A 22,503-nucleotide genomic window follows, 5' to 3' on the forward strand; every position below is an offset into this window, starting at 1 on the left:
GTTCCTGTGATCACTTATATAAAAACACATATTTAAAATATTTAAAAGAATACAGAGAGAAGTATCTATTACCCCACTGAACTTGTCGAGTTTTATTATGGTACACCTGAACTTTGACTTGTCCTATGTATGCCCCTCCCCCCCCCCCCCCCCCCCCCCCCCCCGAACTTGTTCTTTTAGTACGTCGCGTGGCCCTTTTTGCTGATGTAGCGAAATGTTTGGGTTTCACACTCCATCACACGCGTGATGAAGTGATTTTTCAGAAAAATCATCCTTTTTAATGGTTAAAAAATGAAAAAAAAATTCTTTAATTCTTTCAAAAAATCCAATTATCCCTCTCACTATTTATTATCCCTCTTCCTCCAATACTTTCAATCTAAAAAAAAATTCATTCATTTATTAATTTTGTAAAACACCACTTTATCTCTTAATTAGTTTATGAAATAAACCTTTCATCCGTTTGTTAATTTTGTAAAAATTTCATTTATTAATCTAAAAAAATATTTCATCCGTTTATTAATTCAATCTAAAAATTTAGTTTTCATTTTTATGAAACTCCTTCAATTTTGTAATCTTAATTATATATGAGTTATTGTAACTAAAGAAATGTACTAAATATCGAAGCAGATATTTTAAAAGATAATAACAAAATAAATACTAAAGAAACTGATACACATACTTATAATAAAGAGAATGTAGTTGGATTGATTATCGATTTTTAGTCTCTAACGATTTGATTTTCGATTTAACTGATAAGAAAATACTCACAAAATAAAAAAAGTAGCAACAAACATGAAAAGAAATCGAATCTTAGTTGCAACCAAAATTATATATATATATATATATATATAAAATCAAAATCGGATCAATAACCCAATAATTTTTTTTTATAAAATCATTAAAAAATCGTTAACCCCATAACGATAAATCATTAACATTTTTATCGGTTTGATTTTTGTACGTCCCTAACTTAAATTGCAATTTCTTACTCCATTAATTATACTAAGAAAAGTATTTGTGCATGTGGGTTTTCTTAAAATCCTAATCGAAACACTAATCAGAAACTACTATGAAACACTAATCAGAAAAAAATAATTTCATAGTTTTAACACACACCAAAAAATATAAATTTTTTGATAATAGCATACTTGATTGACGAAAATTTGACCATTCACAATTTTGGAGTAGAGGAAAACTAAAAAATATAATTTTTTTAGAGACAAATAGGATTATTAAGGGTAGAAGAGGCTTATTTTTTTAATATAGGATAAATATAAGGGAAGTGGATGGTATTTATCCACATGGACAGCCACATCAACGTTTTTTTCCACGTGTCTGCACGTGTGTTACATGCAGTGGACTTTCAACAAAAAGGGACCACACGACGTACTAAAAGATCAAGTTCGGAGGGATACTTAGGACTAGTAAAAGTTCAGGTGTATCATGAATAAAACTCGACAAGTTCAGGAGGGTAATGTATACTTCTCTCAAGAATAAATGATACGTACAACGTGCCGCTTGATTGTTGCACAATACCATTAACAAACTGAACATCAAATGTATGCTGGTCCGTCTTTTCCTTGTATGCTTCTAGTAGTGACCAGTCTGTGCGTTCTTTCTTCTAAAAAAAATCAGATATTGACAAGTAAGTTGACAATATTTCAGCAAGCTCTTTTATCTCAGTTGTATGACATGTATGACCTTTCAACGAGTCATACACACGAATACATCTTTTCCTGAGCACTATGACTGCCAACACCATATGAAACGATCCCTGACAATTTCTTGGCACATACACCTCATCAACCAAATGCCATAGAAAATTCGCTGGAATGCATAGACCTTGAATAATTTCACAAATTGATCTCTCTATCAAAGCAACTTTCATTGAATGAACATTTTCGTCCTGAGAGCTTAGATCAATCTCAGATTGAGTTTGGTGATAATGAGTGTATGTGTCATGGATGTAGTTCTTGAACATACAATTAGCGGTGGTATATCTATATTCATTGGTGGTGTCCAGTTTTGCTTTTTTGCGAATATAGTAGAATACCACATCGATGTGTTTTTATTGAAAGATTAAAATATATAAGAACATTTGATTCATATATGTCTTACATAATACAAGTGTAAATCAGTTGATACATATGAATTAATAAAAACAATTAGTCAAGAAAACAATTAAAGTATATATATGTATCAACTACTATGTTTGTGGTCAATATATGTGGCAGAAATTACATAAAGATATGATATGTGAGACAAAATCTATATACACAGTACACCACCAGAAAGTAAGAAATATAAATTTGTGCTTAAATCATAAAAAAACAACACATCAGTTAGGTGTTATATATATTTGTTTGAGGCATACCGCATCATTTCAACATGTATTTGATTTTGCCATGTTGTAAAACCAACTTTTTTTCATTGGATGTGCAACTACAAAATCAAGCTTCGGTTTTAGGTTAGCGTATTTGGCCGTGTAGTGCTCATCCTTCCCTTTTATATAAGCATATTATGATTTCAATCAGTATTGAGAAAAATAAATATATACTCCCTCTGTTTAAAAAAGAATGACCTAACTTGACTTGACACGAAATTTAAGAAAGTAAAGAAAAAATTTTATTCTTGTGGTCCTTTATTAAAGTTGTGTAAAATATACTAAAATGTCCTTCAATCTTGTGGTGTTAAGCATGCCACGTGTAAAGTTAAAATTAAAGTATTATCAAAAAAGGAAAGAGACCATTCATTTGAAACGGACTAAAAAGAAAAGTAGGTCATTCTTTTTGAAACGGAAGGAGTATGATATTTTGAAAGGTGATTCATAAATATTACCTACTATCTTGTGTCTGGTACAGTTCAACTGACATCCAAAGAGAGAACTTAGAGAACAACTCTTCATCATATGGTCCATAAATGTTGTGACCTTTAAACGGGTAGTTCAACTTTTTGCAAGACTAGATGACTACTTTATCTTTTAATCCAAAATAAAAAACATTGACATATGGTTACTGATAAAGTTTTGAACGTTGCCTATTTTCTTGGGCAGGTTTCTTGATGACATCTATAAGATTTGTCTTGCACACAGGGACCTGAGAAATAGCTGCAATAGCACTGTCATTAATATAAGACTGACTATCAGTGTTGCCTTGCAAATTACATGTGTCAATAGCTGCAATAGCACTGTCATTAATATAAGACTGACTATCAGTGTTGCCTTGCAGATTGCATGTGTCAATAGCTGCAATAGCACTACTAGTGATGAATAATTGGCCAATGATCCCTGTTGGATAGGCTTCAGACAATGGCGGTACATACAAGGAAATTGCTTTAGATAAATCTTCATCTTTATTATGAAGGTCTTCTTTAGCCTCTTGTTTGACGTATGTGAAAAGTGAACTTAGTGTGAGATTGAAGTTTTGAAAGGAAGTGACTGAACTATCAATATGTATCATAATGATACATTTGGAACAATATGTACCATTATCATACATCTGGAAAACTTAAATAACAGATTTTTAACTTTTGTTACTGGAAACTTTGATTAGCTTAAGATAAGTTTAAAATTTGTCACTGAAAAGTTATTATGCCACATAAAAATTTAAAATAAATTTGTGACCATTACAATGAACAATTTTAAGTCCCCAAATAATAACAAATAAACTTTGTGAGCCATTAGAAACAATCTCCGGTATAAGTAAATCGATATTATCTTTAGTCGTTCATCCCTTAGTCCTTCATATATTTATGCAGCTGTATTATACATATATTCTTATTGCACCTTGTCTGTATACGCACTCTCAGCCTCTTGCTTGATGTATGTAAAAGTGAACTTTTTTGTGAGATTGAATTTTTGATATATAGTGATTAAACTATCTATATGTATCATTTGATACATATGTTTCTATATGTATCAAAATGATACATCTGGAAAACATAATGAACACATATCAAACTTTTGTTATTAGAATCTTGGTTCTGTTTAAGATTCATTTAAATTTGTTACTGAAGAGTTATTATGACACTTCAAATTTTAAATTTATTTGTGACTATTAAAATGAACAATTTCATCACACCAAATAATGGCAATTTAACTGTATGAGCAATCTCCGATATAATTAAATCGATATTACCTTAAGGCGCGCGTCCCTTAGCCCTTCATCTATTTTTGCAGCTGTATTATACATCTCTTTTTCTTGCACCTTGTTTGTCTACCCACTAATAGACTCCTGCTAGACATATGTCAACAATGATATTTGTCTGAAATTGAATTGTGGGCATGTTTTCTTTGAACGAACAATATGTATCAAAATGATATATCTGCTATCATCTGAGAAACTTAATCAGTACATATCCAACATTAGTTAATGAAGTGTTATAGAATTATATTAATAGTTTCAACACTTCCAATAATGACAAATAAACTATTTGAGGCTAATAGTTTGAGCAAATAGAAACAATTGATCATCTAATTAAGTCAATTTAATTAATGATCAAATGTGTAATTCCTATTACCTTTAAGCACTCGTCAGCTCCTCCTTCATTTCCACCCATTTTAGATGATTGTCCGACATCCTCTACAACATTGTCACTTTTAGCGTTTGTATTGTGCTCATTATGAGATTGAGGAGGATCCCCTTCTCTATACGAGATATCTTTTCACTTTCATGCACTGGAGAATGAGCAACCCGCATGATAATAAATTAGAATAATACAGTAATATTGTGATATTAATGATAAATTTTGAATACCTTGTCATATGAAGTAAAATCTTCTTTCACAACTTTCACAATGCCTATTTAATGATCCATCATCAACGTTTGAAGCTCATTGAATTTCATGTCAACCTACATTGTGAATAACGATTAGTCAATGAATATACCTTATAATTGACTTTTGATGTGAAATAACACATGGTTAATGTTCATTTAATTGTCAATGCAATCATGCAGATATACCTATACCTTATGTATCATATTGAAATATGTATTATCATTAACACAACATATCAAAAACATGTTATACTTACATAAGTCTTAACATAAGATTTTATGTCGTCCAATTCTGACATGGAAGGTGATTTATTTTCTTAATATCAACAGGTGCATTAGTTGCATTCCTCTTCTCAACATTATGCATAGCTGTGTCTTTTTCCAAGGAAACATGAGGCTCTGAATGAGCTCTTGATGAACCTGCCATATGTTTCTCTTTGGACAATAAAGTTGATTGTTTTTGTGCCTTTGCTACACATGAACTCACTTTTATTGACTCCTCACCAATTTTTTATTTCTTCGCAGGAGTGTGTGAAGACAGACCAACATCCATCATCATCTTTTTAAGCAGGTCTACATTTGGTGGAGTACTGAAATCATCAAATTCATGTAGAATTTCAGTCGGAGAAGTCCTGTCAGATTCTTGTTGTACTGATACGGTATGTGCGACATTTGCACCGTGATCTGTTGGACCAAATGCAAGAGGGTTGGGCAAATCAAGTTGGTTTAATTCCTGTGGTGACGGGGATAAATTCCTGTATACAAGCTGAAACAAAAAATGACACAAAAGACAAAAAAAATCTAGTTATATTTACTTAAAATTTAACAATAGATATACAAAAGTATGACTGGGGAAAAAAATATTTTACTAAATATGTCCTCCATCAAATCCTCATATCTTCGCTTTAGTTTAACCACTTTCCAGTTGACCATCCTTGGGATTAAATTATTCTCGCGAACGGCTATTGATTCATCAACATCGAAACCACATTCATACCATCAAATCTGAAGAGCGTATGGCATGCCATTCAAATGATAATACTGTCGCACCTCATTTATGGACCGACTAAATGAAGCTATCAGTTTTGCAAATGCCAATTTACCCCATGGAAATCGACTATAACTTTCGTCCTCAACCATGTGAAAGTCTCGAGCAGAGATATTGACTTTATCTAGTTGGGAGAATACAAATGTGTGAATAAAGTATAAAATCCCAATCTTTACAGCATCTTAAAGATTTTTTTCCCACTTTTTATTCAAAAAAGTTGACCAACTCACTTTGTTTTACATTTGCTGTGGATTTTGAAAAATTATTTTTTTGTAATCTACATGGTAGAAGGTTAGAATAGTTGAAATCATCTTCATTCCCAATGCATTTCAACTCAGTAACAATAGCAAACTCATACAGTGAAAATCGAAGAATGATATTATTGACCAATACCCTTAACTATCCTGATAAGGGTGTTGAACCTCTAAGGTTATCAAACACCTTACTATCGATCCTCGAAAGTTACAATTAAGGAGGTCCAGAAATGACCCAAAATCGGTGCTTCTGGAAATTCTGATTCCTTCATCCTTCAAAACTTCTTTAATATTCTACCCACAACAAATATTGACAATAACACAAATTAAATGATGATTCATATGTCAAAGATATCACCTATTTATAAATGAAAATAACAATAAAATAAGTATAGAAAATATTAGGACATATGTATCACCAATAATCTGATCCACGAAGTATCACTCTTACACTGTAAAATAATATGTATCACCAATTAAATAACAGTATATGTATCAAACATTCAGTATGAACAAAACTTATCACTCATTAATACCATATGAATCTCCTATTAATTGAAATATCAATTGTATCTACCATATGAATCACCATAATACTATATGTATCACCATTAATACCATATGTATCACCCATTAAAACCATAAAAACTGTACCTATCATATGAATCATCATAATACCCATATACTGATAACATATGTTTCATTCATATGAATCACCATTAAAAAAATATGTACCACCAATATGTATCACGGACAATATCAATACCTGATTCAACGGGGAATTAGAGATATGCTTTATTTCCTCCTGATCTTCCATTTGCATGTCGGATTCTTTATTTCTGACAGCAAAATCTTCTCTTATATTCTTCATTTTTTCAGGGTCATTGCAGTGCTTTGACCTATTTTCACGGAAACCTTCCTCTGTGTAATCAAAGTTGTCCGGAGTAAAATCCATAACTTGATGACTTGCAGGAACACCTTTTTGTGTTTCGATTTGGGAAATCCCCAAACAGAATGAGGGTGAATCTTCATTAGCCATTGAAGATAAAACAAATTAACACAAAAGAAGTTAAAAGCATATATAAATATTGACTTGTCTTGTTAAAAATCAACTTAAAATCCATTTAAACAAACACCTCACCTCTTTAAAATAACTGAATTTTTTTAAAATTTAATGAAATAAATTGACGATTCTAAGCGGTTGAAGTAATGGAGAAGGAAGTTACCTCAAATAATAATAATTCGTGAGAGATTTTAGGGGAGGAATTTATGGAAAAAAAAAAATCTTTGCATGCGTTAATGGCGGAGAAAAAACCAGGATAATCAGTTTCTACGTATGTATCAAGAGTAAAATTGAAATCCGAGATTTTAAGAAATTTTAAAAAGCTAAGGGATGGATATTAGGTAATATACTATCTTAAGTTTGTGGTTTTTTTCGTAATTTACAAGGTTGAACAAGCATAAAGAACAAAGACACATAAATCAATAATCATTTAGTATTATATATTATTGCTGCAATGAGCAGCTTGATGTTGTCTTAATAAATAATAATGGGATGTTCATTTTCTCTCGGAGTCTCAAACAGATTATTTTAGGTCACATCTTGATAAGTATACTCGTAGAGAAGTGGAATCTCTTCTACTCTATATTTGGGTTTTTGAACTTCTGATGAGACCCTTCGATCACATCTGGGAATGGTTTACTTTCCTATATCTTGGATGCATCTGCCGTTGCTCCGCTCAAAGCAATGGCTGCTTTGGATCCGGATGGACGGCCCAAATACTTGCTGATGAATTCCCCAGTTAGCAGGAGTTTCTGTAGATCAACGTTGTTTTTAATCCCTAGACCATTAAGCATATAGACAACATCTTCTGTCGAAACATTGCCAGAAGCTCCTTTGGCATATGGACAGCCTCCTAGACCAGCAACTGAGGAGTCGATCGTGCTAATCCCCATCTGTGGACAATACGACAAACAGTACAATGAGTTGGATATTCCTGAAGACTTTATGCATTAAAAAACAGCAACTCCACAACAACAACCAGCGGTGGAGCCACATGTAATGAGGGGTTCAATTGAATCTCCTTTTTTGAAAAATAATACTATGCAAATAGGGTAAAAACAATTTGTTTTGTGTATATATATATTTTTGTTTAATCTTCTTTACATAAGAGAAGCTTTTAAAGTAGCAGCATGGTTCAAAATTGTTCTAGGAATGGCGTTCATGCATCTTTTTTTAGCTCCTTATCTGCCACCAACAATAACTACCATTTTGTGCTTTTGAACATGACAAAGTATCAACAAACTTTATTCCACCTGGTAATTCATCGACAAGTACTCGGGGTACATAATTCATAATTCAATGTGAAAAGTGAAATATGGATGTGACGTAAAATGCTAGGTTTTATGGTCATTAGCAGTCTTTGGTATTCTGGTAAAGACAGCACGAAACTTTTGGACTGTGACAAACAGAAGTTAATGGAAGAAAAAGGACACTTTCTATTTTCTTTTCTAACATGATGTCCTAGAAGCATCACTCAGTTTGTCAGAAAAGTTTTCCCCTTGCACATATATGTGGAGCTTGTTCCACTCTTATTTTGGTTGGAGAGGTCAGGGTTCACTAGTGCCCCTCCAACTTCGTATTTTTTCATCCGTTATTCATAGAAACTCGAGTAGGTTTTGGGGGAAAAAGAAAGGCAGAATGAGAGGCCTTTGGTGGGGGGGTGGCTGATATTACGGGGAGGTTAGCAATGCATTCTTAGCTTAATCATGTCAAACTGGAGGGAGTATAAACTCTTTTTAACGACTTATTCTCCCACATTTACTGGTTTCCCAATTCTCAAAACCCATCTTTCATGATTATTTTGTAGAATTTAAGCCAGAAGTTTTTGACTTTCTAACTAATGTCCAGCATCTTAATTCATATGAAATACAATTACTTGTACATTTAGATTTGTTAGAATATGAGTAGAAATAGGAATAGTATATGAAAATCCTACTTGGAAAGGGATTGTACTATAGTGTCTATAAATAGGGTCTCGATGTAATTATGTAAACACACAATTCAATAATATTTTTCTCCATTAATTCTCACATGGTATAAAAGCATTGGTGAGAAACTTCAGAAAAGAAAACTCAATCACCGTGCGTCAATTTCGGTGACTGATTTGTGTCATTTTTTATTTTGTGAGTTGTATGAAAAATACAACACCACCAAAAGGATCGAAAAGCTCAGGTGAGAAAAACCCAACCCAAACCACCGGAAAATCACCATCCATGTGCCTGCCGGAAATCCGGCGAGATGAATCACGTGCTGGCGCGAGTCTTCTCCGGTAGAATTTTTTGAGTGGTTCCTTTTTTGTTGGGATCGCAGTTCTATTCCGATTTCGACCAGTTACATTTTTTCATATTCCGACAACAATTGAAGATTCCGACCGTTCTGGGGACTTTAGATTTTTTTTTCTGAAAGTTTTCAGACATTCAGATTCTGTTTCTTGGTATTTCAAGTTACAATTTCCAAGATGTCTTTTGGGTATGATGTTTTTGACCCCAAAACTACTGGAATCGGAAGTTCAAGTCCTATGATCACTTCTGAATCATTAATGGGAAGTTCAAATTATTTAGCTGGGCTTCCTCGGTTGAGTTGTGATGCAAAGGTCAAGGTGTCCAAGATCACTTAACGAACAAGGCTAGTGTGGTAGATGAAAAGACAATCTAGCGTGGAAAATGCAAAAACTAAAGAACAATGGGAGAAAGTTGACGCTCAATTATATAGTCTCTTATGATGATCTATCGATTCCAATTTGATACCCTCGTTTTGTCCATTCTAGACGTGTTATTTAGTTTGGGAAAAGGCTCGTGCTTTATATACTAATGACATATCTCATTTTTATGATGTCATATCTCGAATGACCAACTTGAAGAAGCAAGAATCCGAGATGTATACTTACTTGGGACAAGTACAAGCAGTCATGGAAGAATTTGATACATTGATGTCCGTCACTGCGAATATGGAAAAACAACAAGAGCATAGACAGATGTTGTTTTTAGTTCTTACACTTGGTGACTTTCTACTGACCATGATGTTGTACCATCAGATTTTAGCAGGTATTACAATTCCTACAATTGATGAGTTATTCTCTCGTCTACTTCGTCTTGTCGCGCCTCTCAGTCACAAAGTAATTTCATCACCCACTGTTGACTCTTCTATTCTTGCATCTCAAACCATAGAAAAACGAACATATCAGCCTATGAAAAATCAGCAAGGAGGAGGTCGTTCTGGAAAATCTCGATCGAATTGTAGTTATTGTCATAAAGTTGGACACACTCAGGATATATGTCATAGTTTGCATGGTCCACCACCCAGTTATGATCCTATTGCTGTAAAGGAATATAATGAGTTCCTTAGGAATCGAGCAAGTAAGCAGATATCTCCACAGCCTAATCGACCATCCAATAATGCTCATATTGCCCAAACAGAATATGATGAGTTCCTTCAGTATCGAGCAAGTAAGCAGACATCTCCACAAGTAGCCTCGACTGTCCAGCCTGATGCTTCTGTTTCACAACCTTGTACTCTTGGATCATGGGTTGTGGACTTAGGTACTCCTGATCATATTTCTCGTAACAAATCACTTTTGTCTAATATTGTTTATTTATGATCTCTTCCTGCTATTACTTTAGCCAATGGGATCCGAACAAAACCAAAAGGAATTGGACAAGCCAAACCCCTATCTTCTGTCACTCTAGACTCTGTTCTTTATGTCCCTGATTGTCCTTTTAATCTTGCATCTGTTAGTCTTCTGTTAGTCTTTTGACACGTGCCCTTAATTGTAGCATAACCTTTTTAATGACTCTTTTCTAATGCAGGACCACAGTACGAGACAGACGATTGGCGCAGGACATAAATCAGAAGGCCTTTACCATCTTACCTCTTCAAATTTCTTCACAGCATGCTCCATTACAGACCCTCCAAACCTAATTCACAAACGTTTGGGACATCCGAGTCTATCCAAGCTACAAAAGATGGTACCTAGTTTGTCTAGTTTATCCACATTAGATTAAGAGTCATGTCAACTTGGGAAACACACCCATGCTACTTTCTCACGTAGTATTGAGAGTCGTTCAGAGTCTATTTTCTCACTAGTTCATTCTGATGTTTGGGGTCCTAGTAGAGTCATTTCACCTTTAGGTTTTCGTTATTTTGTTAGTTTCATTGATGATTTTTCAAGATGTACTTAGATTTTCTTAATGAAAAATCATTCTGAGATATTTTCAATATTCAAAAGTTTGTGCTGAAATACAAACTCAATTTGGTGTTTCTATTCGTACTTTTCGTAGTGATAATGCATTAGAATACTTATCCTCTCAGTTTCAGGAGTTTGACTCATCAAGAAATTGTTCACCAGACATCTTGTCCATATACCCCCTCAGCAGAATGGTATAGCAGAAAGAAAAAATAGGCATCTTCTTGAGACTGTTCGTACTCTTCTCATTGAATCCCATGTTCCGCTTTATTTTTTGGACAATGCAGTCCTCACATCTTGTTATCTAATTAATAGAATGTCATCATCTTACATTCAGAATAAGGTTCCCCATTCTATATTGTTTCCACAGTCACATCTCTACTTTATCCCCCCAAGTGTTTTTGGGAGAACATGTTTTATTCATAACTTGACCCTCGAAAAAGATAAATTATCCCTTCGTGCTCTTAAGTGTGTCTTCCTTGGTTACTCTCGAGTTCAAAAAGGGTATCGTTGTTATTCACTGGATCTTCATCGCTACTTTATGTCCGCTGATGTCACTTATTTTTAATCTCGACCTTACTATATATCTTCTAATCATCCTGATATCTCTGAGATTTTACCCTATCTCCAGTCTTACCCTCACCGTCCTTGGTCTTACCCGTATCTCCAGACTTACCCGAACCAACCTTTAAGGAATCAACGGTTACTTCTACGTCTCCAGTTGCAGTGCACCACTTCTGACTTATCATCGTCGTCCGCATCCACCATTAGTCCCAGATGATTCATGCCATGCGTCGAACGCTGCTCCTACTGGGGACTTGCCTTCTCCTAGCCAATCAGTTGCACTTCAAAAAGGTATGCGTTTCACTCGTAATGCTAACCCACACTATACTTTCTTAAGTTATGATCGTTTATCATCACCCCATTATGCTTTTGTATCATTTTTGTCCTCTATTTCCATCCCTAAGACTATAGATGAAGCACTTTCTCATTCAGGATGGAAGCAGGCTATGATAAATGAGATGTTTACTTTACATGCGAGTGGTACTTGGGCTCTTGTTTCCCTTCCTGCAGGTAAATCTACTATTGGTTGCCATTGGGTTTATGCAATCAAAGTTGGTCCAGACGGTCAGGTTGATCGGCTTAAGGCTCGCCTTGTTGCCTAAGGATACATGCAAATATTTGGGCTTGATTATAGTGACACTTTCTCTCCATCTTTTCCTATCTATTGTTGTCGTTCGTCATTGGCCTCTTTATCAGTTGGATATTAAGAATGTTTTTCTACATGGTGATCTTGAGGAAGAAGTCCATATGGAGCAACCACCTGGTTTTGTTACTCGGGGGAGTCTAGTAGCCTTGTATGTCGATTGCGCAGGTCAATTTATGGTTTGAAACAGTCCCCTCGAGCTTGGTTTGGAAAATTCAGCACAGTAATTCAGCAGTTTGACATGATTCATAGTGGAGCTGATCACTCAGTGTTTTATCGATGTTCTCAACCAAATCTGTGTATTTATCTGGTGTTTTATGTTGATGATATCGTTATCACTGGCAATGATAAAGACGGTATCACTAAATTGAAGCAGTATCTCTTTCAGCATTTTCAGACCAAAGACCTCGGCAGACTGAAATATTTTCTAGGCATTGAGGTTGCTCAGTCCAGATCAGATATTGTTATTTCTCAACGCAAGTATGCCTTAAAACATTCTTGAGAAGTCAGGAATGATGGGACGTAGACCCATTGACACTCCTATGAATCTAAATGCTAAACTTCTACCAGGATAGGGGGAGCCACTCAGTGATCCTAAAAGGTATAGACGGCTAGTTAGAAAGTTGAATTATCTCACTGTGACTAGACCTGACATATCCTTTCCTGTGAGTGTTGTAAGTCAGTTTATGACTTCACCCTGTGATAGTCATTGAGATGCAGTTGTTCGTATTCTACGATATATAAAGTCAGCTCCAGGTAAAGGACTACTCTTTGAGGATCGAGGTCACGACCATATCATTGGATACACAGATGCTGCTTGGGCAGGATCACCCTCTGATAGACGTTCTACCTCCGGATATTGTGTTTTAGTAGTAGGTAATTTGGAGTCTTGGAAGAGTAAGAAACAACGTGTGGTTGTTCGATCTAGTGTGGTAGCAGAATATCGAGCAATGGTTGTAGCAACTTGTGAGCTAGTTTGGATCAAACAGTTGCTGAGAGAATTAAAATTTGGAGAAACGGGTAAGATGGAACTTGTGCGTGATAATCAATCAGCCTTTCATATCGCATCAAATCCAGTGTTTCATGAGAGGGACTAAACACATAGAGATTGATTGTCACTTTGTCGGAGAAAAGATACTTTTAGGAGATTGTTACAAAATTTGTGAAGTCAAGTGATCAGCTTGCAGATATCTTCACCAAGCCCTTCACCGGTCCTCGTATTAATTACATTTATAACAAGCTAGGTACATATGATTTGTATGCACCAGCTTGAGGGGGAGTTCTAGAATATGAGTAGAAATAGAAATAGTATATAAAAATCCTACTTGGAAAAGGATTGTACTATAGTGTCTATAAATAGGGTCTCGATGTAATTATGTAAACACACAATTCAATAATATTTTTCTCCATTAATTCTCACAAGATTCAAATATTTGCAAAGCTAGCATGAAAGAATGTATATGTGCTTCAACTAGAATTCCAATAGAAAGGAACTTACTTGGAGGGAAACTAAAATATTTGAAAGAGACTGTCCATAGGTATCATGGAAATGCACAGCTAGCTTTTCCACAGGAACAACAGCCATCACAGCTTCAAGCATAGGAACAACAGTTCCTGCAAAGAAATCAAAAAAACGTGGAACAATTCACAAGTCAATTTCACAAATTTAATTTGTGTAAATTCTGTTTTTCTTTCCTTTTGGCTCTAACCGACCATCCGATTACAAGTACAATTTAGATTTCCACTAAAGAAAGAAATTTAAAGCTAAAATGTAACTCTAAGTTGCGTTTTTAACACAATACGCTTGGTCACACTGGAAAATTCCTTCTTTTAGCAATACATTACTTAAGCTTTGGAACCTAAACATCAGTAACATAAATAGCTTGTCAATTGAATAAAGAACTACGGCATTCTATACTTGTAAATCAATGCATGATTTAAAACATTACCTGGAGTAGCAATTCCTATTGTGTCTCCAAGGGAGATTTCAAAGCATCCCATGTCATGAAGTTCCTTTGCTACATATGCGACTTTTGAAGGTGAAATTGCTCCTTCGACTGGGCACCCAATAGCACAGGATACATACCTGTCAAGCATTGAAAGATCTGATTTAAGTTTGCACCATGTATGATAGTAAGGCATAAATGTTACAACATTCAAGCTGCACAACCAAAATGAGATTTCTTTCTTTTTCTTTTTTTGGTCTAAAGAAACATTGAAGTCCTCATCCTGTCTCTTCTCAACAAACCAAATTGAAGATAGGGGACTGAGTCATTTAGATGACTCGCTTCGAAATTAAGTTCAAAATAATTGCTAGAAGACAATGATTCAAAATCACAGTGATAACAGAAAACAAAGAGCAATTCCTTTAATATAATAATATAGACATAAAATGCATGTCCAAGTTATTGCAGAACCTAGCTCAGCACTGAAACATAATAGGAACTAATTTAGCCTTGTGCTCGAGTATCAGATCTTTCATACCCGCGAACGGGTATTGACAGCTTTTTGGCAGCAGATGTAACAGCTCGATATCGGACTAGGCTCTCCTCAATGCTACAATTAATGTTCAACTTTGAGAACGACTCTGAAGCTGATGCAAAGACTGCTACTTCTTTCGCACCAGCTGCAAAAGCTGCTTCAAAGCCCTAACAGATATTCAAACACCAATTTAATTATCAGAGAAAGAAAGCGGTAGCTCCTTAGGAGCAAGAAAGGTTTCCCAACAAGTTCTACGTACTTTCATGTTAGGTGTCAATACAGGCAATCTGGCACCTTCTAGATTCTTAACTGCTTCCATTACATCCTTGGCATCCGACAGCTACAAAATATGAAACAGGAGAATCAGAAAAGAAAGGACAACTTTCCAAGAACTAATGCATAAAAGAAGCTATTGGATTTCCTGGTCACTCTACACATATTTAATAAATCACAAACTCTGAAGCAAGCTTAAACATCACACACAAACTTTGTAATTGTAAAAGTGTACCGCCGCAACTGTACGCAAAAGAAGTTTCCTTATATAAAAGTACCTGAGGCACCCATTTTGGAGAAACAAAACCCGTCACTTCAACCACAGGTAGCCCACAAGAGACAAGTTTTTGAACTAATTCAACCTTCACTGATGTAGGAACAGTATTCTTCTCATTTTGTAATCCATCCCTTGGACCAACTTCCACTATCTTCACATGATTTGGCATGCCATTGAACAACTGTGACCAGGCAAAGAAATAACCAGTCAGAAATTGATATGTTTCAGAAGAAAGACAAAGGAATCTGTGTAAGAAACAAAGACTTGTCTTGAAAGAATTAGAGGGGCAAAAGGGACCTCAAACAATTACCTTGAATGTTTTATTCACTGTGCTTCTCTGGTTGCTGTAAGATATAGGTTGACGATCTGTCAAGCACTGTGAACGAGACACAGTTCCACATACTATATAATTCTTGCTTAGACTCTTTGACCTTCGACTTGGAATGACGTTGCGTGATCCATGCCTTCTCCATTTGAAGTTCTCTCTCCCATATTCTTCATCATCTTCACTGAAGACAAATGTATTAGGATATTCATGCATCATTTACTCGAGTACATCTAAAGGCAACAATTCAAAATGCTCAGTATCCACACTGAGACACCAAGTGGCAAGAAATTTCACTGATAATTTAGATAACAGTGTCTCCAAGACTAGAAAGAGGGGAATATCTTTAACTGTTATGGACCTCCTTTGTCACAAAGAAGATAACATTCTAGGTTCTGATAATAACAGCTCTGTCTAAACATTGCTCAAGACCTTGATAGACATTAGACAATCAATAATCCCGATAACAACAGCAACAATTATAATAGTAATACAAACCGATTTATATTATGGATAGTTTTCCCCAAGACCAATCTTTTGTTGCTGAGTTTCTCTTTTCTCCTTTTTTCATTAAGGCTTACACTTACTTAAATTAAAGAACGTTCAAGTTCTGCACTCAAGAAAAGAGAATCAGATCTCACAAACGGCCACTGCAGCTCAGCTTCAATTTTCACTGATGTGCAATCGTCAAGGAGATAGCTAAGCTTTTAATATTTACTTTATGCTAATTAATGATAAAACGCAGAGGCGGATCCAGGATTTGTAAGCTTCGGGTGCCACCCTGATTTGAACAATAACATATACTCCGTACAATATTTTAGGATAGTGGAGTCAACATATTCGGTTAAAACTTACACGCACCCCGTGTATACACCAAGCCAATACATGTATGACATGTGTTTGAATTTAGAGTTCATGTTACTTAACCATGATTAATTAACAAATAATTTACTTAATTTAATCACTTAATCATCGTAAAGAACATTGGTTTGATGTATACACCGGGTGCATGTAAGTTTTTACCATCAATATGCACAGGTGAAGGGTTCTACTCTGTATAACTGCAATTTGTTTTTTAATGAGAAAGCAGAAAGTATAATGCTAAAAAATCAAACTAAAAAAGAGTCCTAAGCTAGGTTCAAACCCGCGTTGCTGGGGTAACACCCAGTCATCAAACCACTTGCACCATCAGCTCGCTTTTGGGTGCCAAGCGTAACAATTATATGTTAACTGATACATATATACAGATATACACAAAAATATACAGGGTTTCAACCGAGAAGTGCGGGTGCCATGGCACCCCAATCCTCCTACATAGATCCGCCCCTGATAAAACGTATCAGCATATCTAAACCATTGCTACTGAAAAACAAATCAGTGGAAGGAGCAGGAACCTTGAAGTTCAAATGTAATAAAAATAAGCAAGAGGAATATCTAGGTATAAAAGGACCGCAAAATAACTAGTAAGGAAAACATTCAAATCCGTGCAAATTAACACACAAACAGTACAAGAAACAGGAGCATCAATATTGCGACTCTTACGTTGTGCAATGTGCATATAGAAAAAGTTACCAGTTTCAGAAAAAAAAAAGTTGTGCATAGAGAAATGTTGAAAAGAACCACTGAAATCATGATATATACTAACTGTAAGAATAAAGTTTTAAGTACTTACATGCAGTTGTTGGATGAGCTGCAATTTCTTCCATCAGACCAGGAGTCCCCCATGGCCATATCTTCTCCTACAGGCCTGCAGGCACCAGATGAGAACCTCTCTAGCAAATCAATATTGCTCAAACTTGGCAACCTGTCCAGGTTAAGAGGCTCTTCCAAACTTGACATTGTTGAAGCAGAGGAAACTACTGGATCGGAAAAAAAAGGAAGAAGATATAAATTCATTAAGGGAATTTCTAGCTAGAATCAGATCAACAACAATTCAAGGGCTTGACCATCTCATACTGTTAAATAATATCAAAACTCAAATTCCGGTTGCTGGTGAGAGGAAAAATTCAATTGTAAAAGAGTAGGAAATTAGCATTGCAGTAAAATCATCAGGATTGTTTGTTGTTTTGTCAAAGCACATACACTTAAAGCAAGACAAAATAAGTGCTTTGCCTTACCAGCATTCATATTATGGTTTATCCAGATTTTCAAATTAATGCCAACTGAAACAGCAAGTGAAAGTAAGAGAGCACATCCAATCTAGAAAAGGAACATGGATACTGATTCTGAATATGGTTTAAGGAAATCCAGAAGAAGTTTAATCAGTTGACAGACCAGATTTCCTGTGTAAGATCATAGTTTGCACGGATTTCCTTTTAGAATTAAGGATTTGTGACATAGAAATCAATCAATTAGTTTATTAGCAAAGACAAAAAGAATCATATTTTGCATGCATTCCCTTTTACAATTGAGGATTTGCGTCATAGAAATCAATCTATTCGATTATTAGCAAAGACAAGAATCTACCAGAAAACAGTAATAGGATTCTTCCAAAACATCAATTATCGGGGTTTCCGAGCATTCCTTCAACGTTATGTCCCATTGAATGCCTAGCAATTAAGTTCTATTGCGTAAACATTCCTTAATTCTTAGCCTAAACCCATCCTGTATACTTTTAGACAAAATTAAGCACATAAAAAGGATATTCACAAATATCTGACATTAATCATTCATCCCTGAAATTGCGCAATGTACAACTACCGCGCTGCAATGAGAAACTTTTACATGCAGGGCTCCCTCAGATGAGGACCAAGACTTTGTTAAAGGGAAACATACAACAAATATAGCACAAATGATCAACATAAACTAACCGAAGTGACCAAATTTCAAAATCCCTCAATCCCTAAAACGCAATACCATTTCCTTTTACCCCCTAAAGGACAGGAACTATGTACAGGAACCACATAAATTATATATGATGTTTGGTCTCTTCTATGAGAGTGGAGTATCAACTGACAGAACCTGAGCTAGCTCTGCACCATGGTTCATTATACAAATAATGATTTCACTCCACATGAACTCTGCACCCTTTGACATCAAAGTCACATCTTTCTTCCAAAAAACATAAATTTCACAACTTTGTTCGAAAAAAAAAAAACACATAAATTTCTACTTCGTCCCATAACATCAAGATCACAATTTTCTTCTAAGAAACAATTGTTCCTACTTAGTCCTTCCCATAATGCATCAAGATCACAACTTTCTTCCAATAAGGACAAATTCCTACTTAGTCTTTCCAATGATAACCAAGAAAATCAACAAAGATTCAAACTTTCACCTGTATTCTTCTAAAATCTCAGTTTAATTTTAAATTTTAACAGTTATTAAGGAGGATTTTAGCAGAAAAAAAAAACAAAGACTGACCTGAAATCAAGAAAAGGGGCAATAGAAGAATCAAAGCTCCAACTTTTCTGGACTTCCCTCAGCTAATTTTCTCCTTTTGTTTTTGTGGGGTTTTTGTTAAAAGACAGGACAAGAGAAGACTACTAGAGATAGAGAAGGAAAAAGGGTACCCCCACAAAGGAAACGTGATGGAAAATTCTTCTGTTTGGTGATCAGTAGCTAATTTATATGGTGTGTATATAAAGCAAAGTTTATTTGGTAGAGTTTATTAAAAACATGATGAATAAGGTTAATTAGTAATGCTTGTATTATTAATAATGTAAGTATTAGTAATACTGTTATTAGTTATGTAATTATTATTTCTTATATAATATTTGGTCTGATGTATTAAAGATAACATATACTTCCTTCGTCCTATTTTATTCGTCCCAAATTGGGATGACACAACTATTAAGAAAACAATGATTGGTAATATAATTTTGTCATTTTGCCTCTTTTAATTGTGTCTTATTGGTAGTTCCAATATTGATAATGACTAATACCAAAGCATCATTTATATTTTTAATGGTGTATTTTTAATGGTACTCCTCTTTGCAATATTTTTCAAGAATGCTAATAATAAAGAGTAATCAATTACACTAAGGGTATGGAAAAAAAATTGTCTTGTCTTGATAAGTAAAATAGAACAAGTAAAATAGAACATCAAATTAGAAAATTTGGGACTGGTAAAATGAGATGGAGGAAGTATTTACATAATTTTTATAAAAAAATATTTATTTACCAAAATATACTTTTTTGTACACTCTCTTTTCAAGGGATAGAATGAAATACAATCAACATGAATAAGTAGCACCAAAAATACCCTAAAGGAGATACTGCCATTTTTTTTTCTGGTTTTAAACCCTTTTTTTCTGATTTGAAGGTGGACAACGTAGCTCTTTCTTTTGGTTTCCTAGTGGAGCCTATAACACAGAAAAGAAAAGAATGGAGGAATATGATATCTCCAAGGCAAAGCACAACCAAACCTTCTAGGCGCAGGTGTTCATTCTCCCTATGACAGCTTTTTAAAAATGGTGGAAAGAAACGAGGGGATGAGATAATGGTGGAAAAAGGAAGTGGAAAATATTTTGAGGGGTTAATAATGTCATTTAATAAATTAATGCATGTGTTAGAGTCATTGTATTACTAATACATAGAAAATGATGTGTATTACTAACACACACCTTAATACATAATAAAGTGTATAACTAATGGAAGCATTAGTTATGCATAGGCTGAAAAACATACCAAACAAGATACAGAAAATACACATTAATTAATACATGCATTAATTTTATCAATACACTTTGTGAAACTCCTCTCTTGTTGTTGCTATTTCTTGTTTGTTGGTTGGTTTACTGATTTTTTTTTGCTTGTGATGTGTATTGAAGTGCCAACAAGTTGGAGAGAGGAGGTGGGGCTATTAGGACATGGGTAGCAGGTAGGGTAGTTATCAGGAGGCAGTTGGTCAAATTCTTTGCACCAACATTTATTGGCTTTAACTCTTATTAGGTATCCGCGCGATGCGGAATACTTTCTTATAAAAGTATCATTAAAAAAAATATTTTATTTATTTAAAATAATAAAATTAATTTTTTTAAAAAAATAAAGTATTTTATCTTCTGTGTCTAATGCTATGGGTCGGAGTAGATTAGACATTCTTCATCTTTGATTCATGATATACCAAATTACAATTTGAATAATATATGAGCTACTTTTTTTTTATCATTAAAAAAATTAACATATTTTAAATAAGTTAGGAAATATTAAAAAAATTATTTAATAGTGGAATTGTAATTAATCGTTAATATAGAGTAAGAATTACAATTATTTTAGATATTTTGATATGAAAAGAATGAAATTCGTATTTTTATTAAATTTTTTTGATGATTATAAAAAATAACAAATATAAAATATTAAATAATTATTATTTTGTATATTTAAAACCAATTAAGATATGCGATTACATTTTTTATCTTTCATTTCAAATTTTACATTTTTCTGTCTGTTAATTCAAAACAACAATTACACTAAATGTACATGAAGGAACTAATTTCAAAACTTCTTATTCCAAAATTTAAAATTTTTTTAAAAACTAATTAACCACATACAATTTATAATACTCATAAAAAATATTTAAAAAAATTTCCTGCCCTCATGCCACCCCTACCCCCACCCATCACAATCCCCCGTCCTCTCCAATCTAACCACAATATCCATCACCCTACTCCAACTCATTCTATTATTTTATATAATATAGATATACAAATGTTTTAGATTTTTATTTTTTTTTACTTATTATCCATGGTAAGTATATTTGCAAAAAACATAAATATGTCATTTTTTTACAAATAGCGCTAAAACTATTAGAAAGCTAAGTTATGAATGAACAACATATCTTAATAATTATATGAAGAAATATGATGGACATTATTTATAACTTTTTTATCCATGATAGAAATTCTCTGAGACCCAAAAAATATATATTAATATATAAGTGTATTAAAAATTATAATAATAAACTTAATTTTTATTTCTTAGTGTGGAATTAAATGACGGTTCATATAAATCATTAACTTTGTATAGGATATTAACGGCTTACTTGATGTATAGATTAGAAGATTGAAAACAAAGCTTTGACAGAGATTGAACAACTTCAATCTGTAATTCATTGGGAGCTAGTGATTAGTAATTTGCACAAACTACTATAAATAAAATATATTAATTACATTCAATGTATGCAACAAAATAATACTAAGACACGTAAAAAGAAAGACTAATCAATATCTTTGCGAATAAAATCATCATAGAATATTCGTCATATAAATAAAATTTAAATTTGAAAATGATAAATGACTAAAAGCGAAGAATAAAGTTTACACTAGTATGTGTCTCACTCAAGAAGTATACATGTATAAGAGGTCAAGTTGGATATACATGCAAACTAAATTTCAAAATTGAATGTGATATGAATTTGTTAGAAAAATGAGATTTTAAAATATCATGATTATCATCACAAAGTTGGATATACATGCAAACAAAAATTCAAATTCAAAATTGAATATGATATGAATTTGTTATAAAGATAAGATTTAAAAATATCATGATTATCTTAAGTATAAATTCAAGATTCTAATATACTACTACTATTATTATTTAAATTCAGAATTGTAATTCTTTATCTTTTAATTTTTTTTGTCTGATTAAAATAATAACCCTTTTCATATTAATGATTC

At 33.8% G+C, this 22,503-nt stretch overlaps 1 protein-coding gene across 2 annotated transcripts; it reads right to left on the reverse strand.

Annotated features, from left to right (window-relative positions):
* Positions 1 to 7,555: 7,555 nt before the first annotated feature.
* LOC107856843 (hydroxymethylglutaryl-CoA lyase, mitochondrial) lies at positions 7,556 to 19,437 on the reverse strand. Of its 2 annotated transcripts, none has more exons than XM_016701816.2 (9): positions 19,250 to 19,437; positions 17,559 to 17,742; positions 15,872 to 16,070; positions 15,563 to 15,742; positions 15,271 to 15,351; positions 15,015 to 15,178; positions 14,480 to 14,616; positions 14,029 to 14,144; positions 7,556 to 8,033 (listed from the first exon to the last, which is right to left on the reverse strand). In XM_016701816.2, exons 2-9 carry the CDS (start codon positions 17,723 to 17,725, stop codon positions 7,785 to 7,787), a joined length of 1,293 nt encoding a protein of 430 aa, XP_016557302.1. In that variant the 5' UTR covers positions 17,726 to 17,742; positions 19,250 to 19,437; the 3' UTR covers positions 7,556 to 7,784. The 2 variants fall into 2 exon arrangements, with proteins under 2 accessions (XP_016557302.1, XP_016557300.1); XM_016701814.2 differs by having other exon boundaries at positions 17,559 to 17,745.
* Positions 19,438 to 22,503: the final 3,066 nt, after the last annotated feature.

Source organism: Capsicum annuum, chromosome 11 (assembly GCF_002878395.1).
Source record: "Capsicum annuum cultivar UCD-10X-F1 chromosome 11, UCD10Xv1.1, whole genome shotgun sequence".
Taxonomy (NCBI): domain Eukaryota; kingdom Viridiplantae; phylum Streptophyta; class Magnoliopsida; order Solanales; family Solanaceae; genus Capsicum; species Capsicum annuum.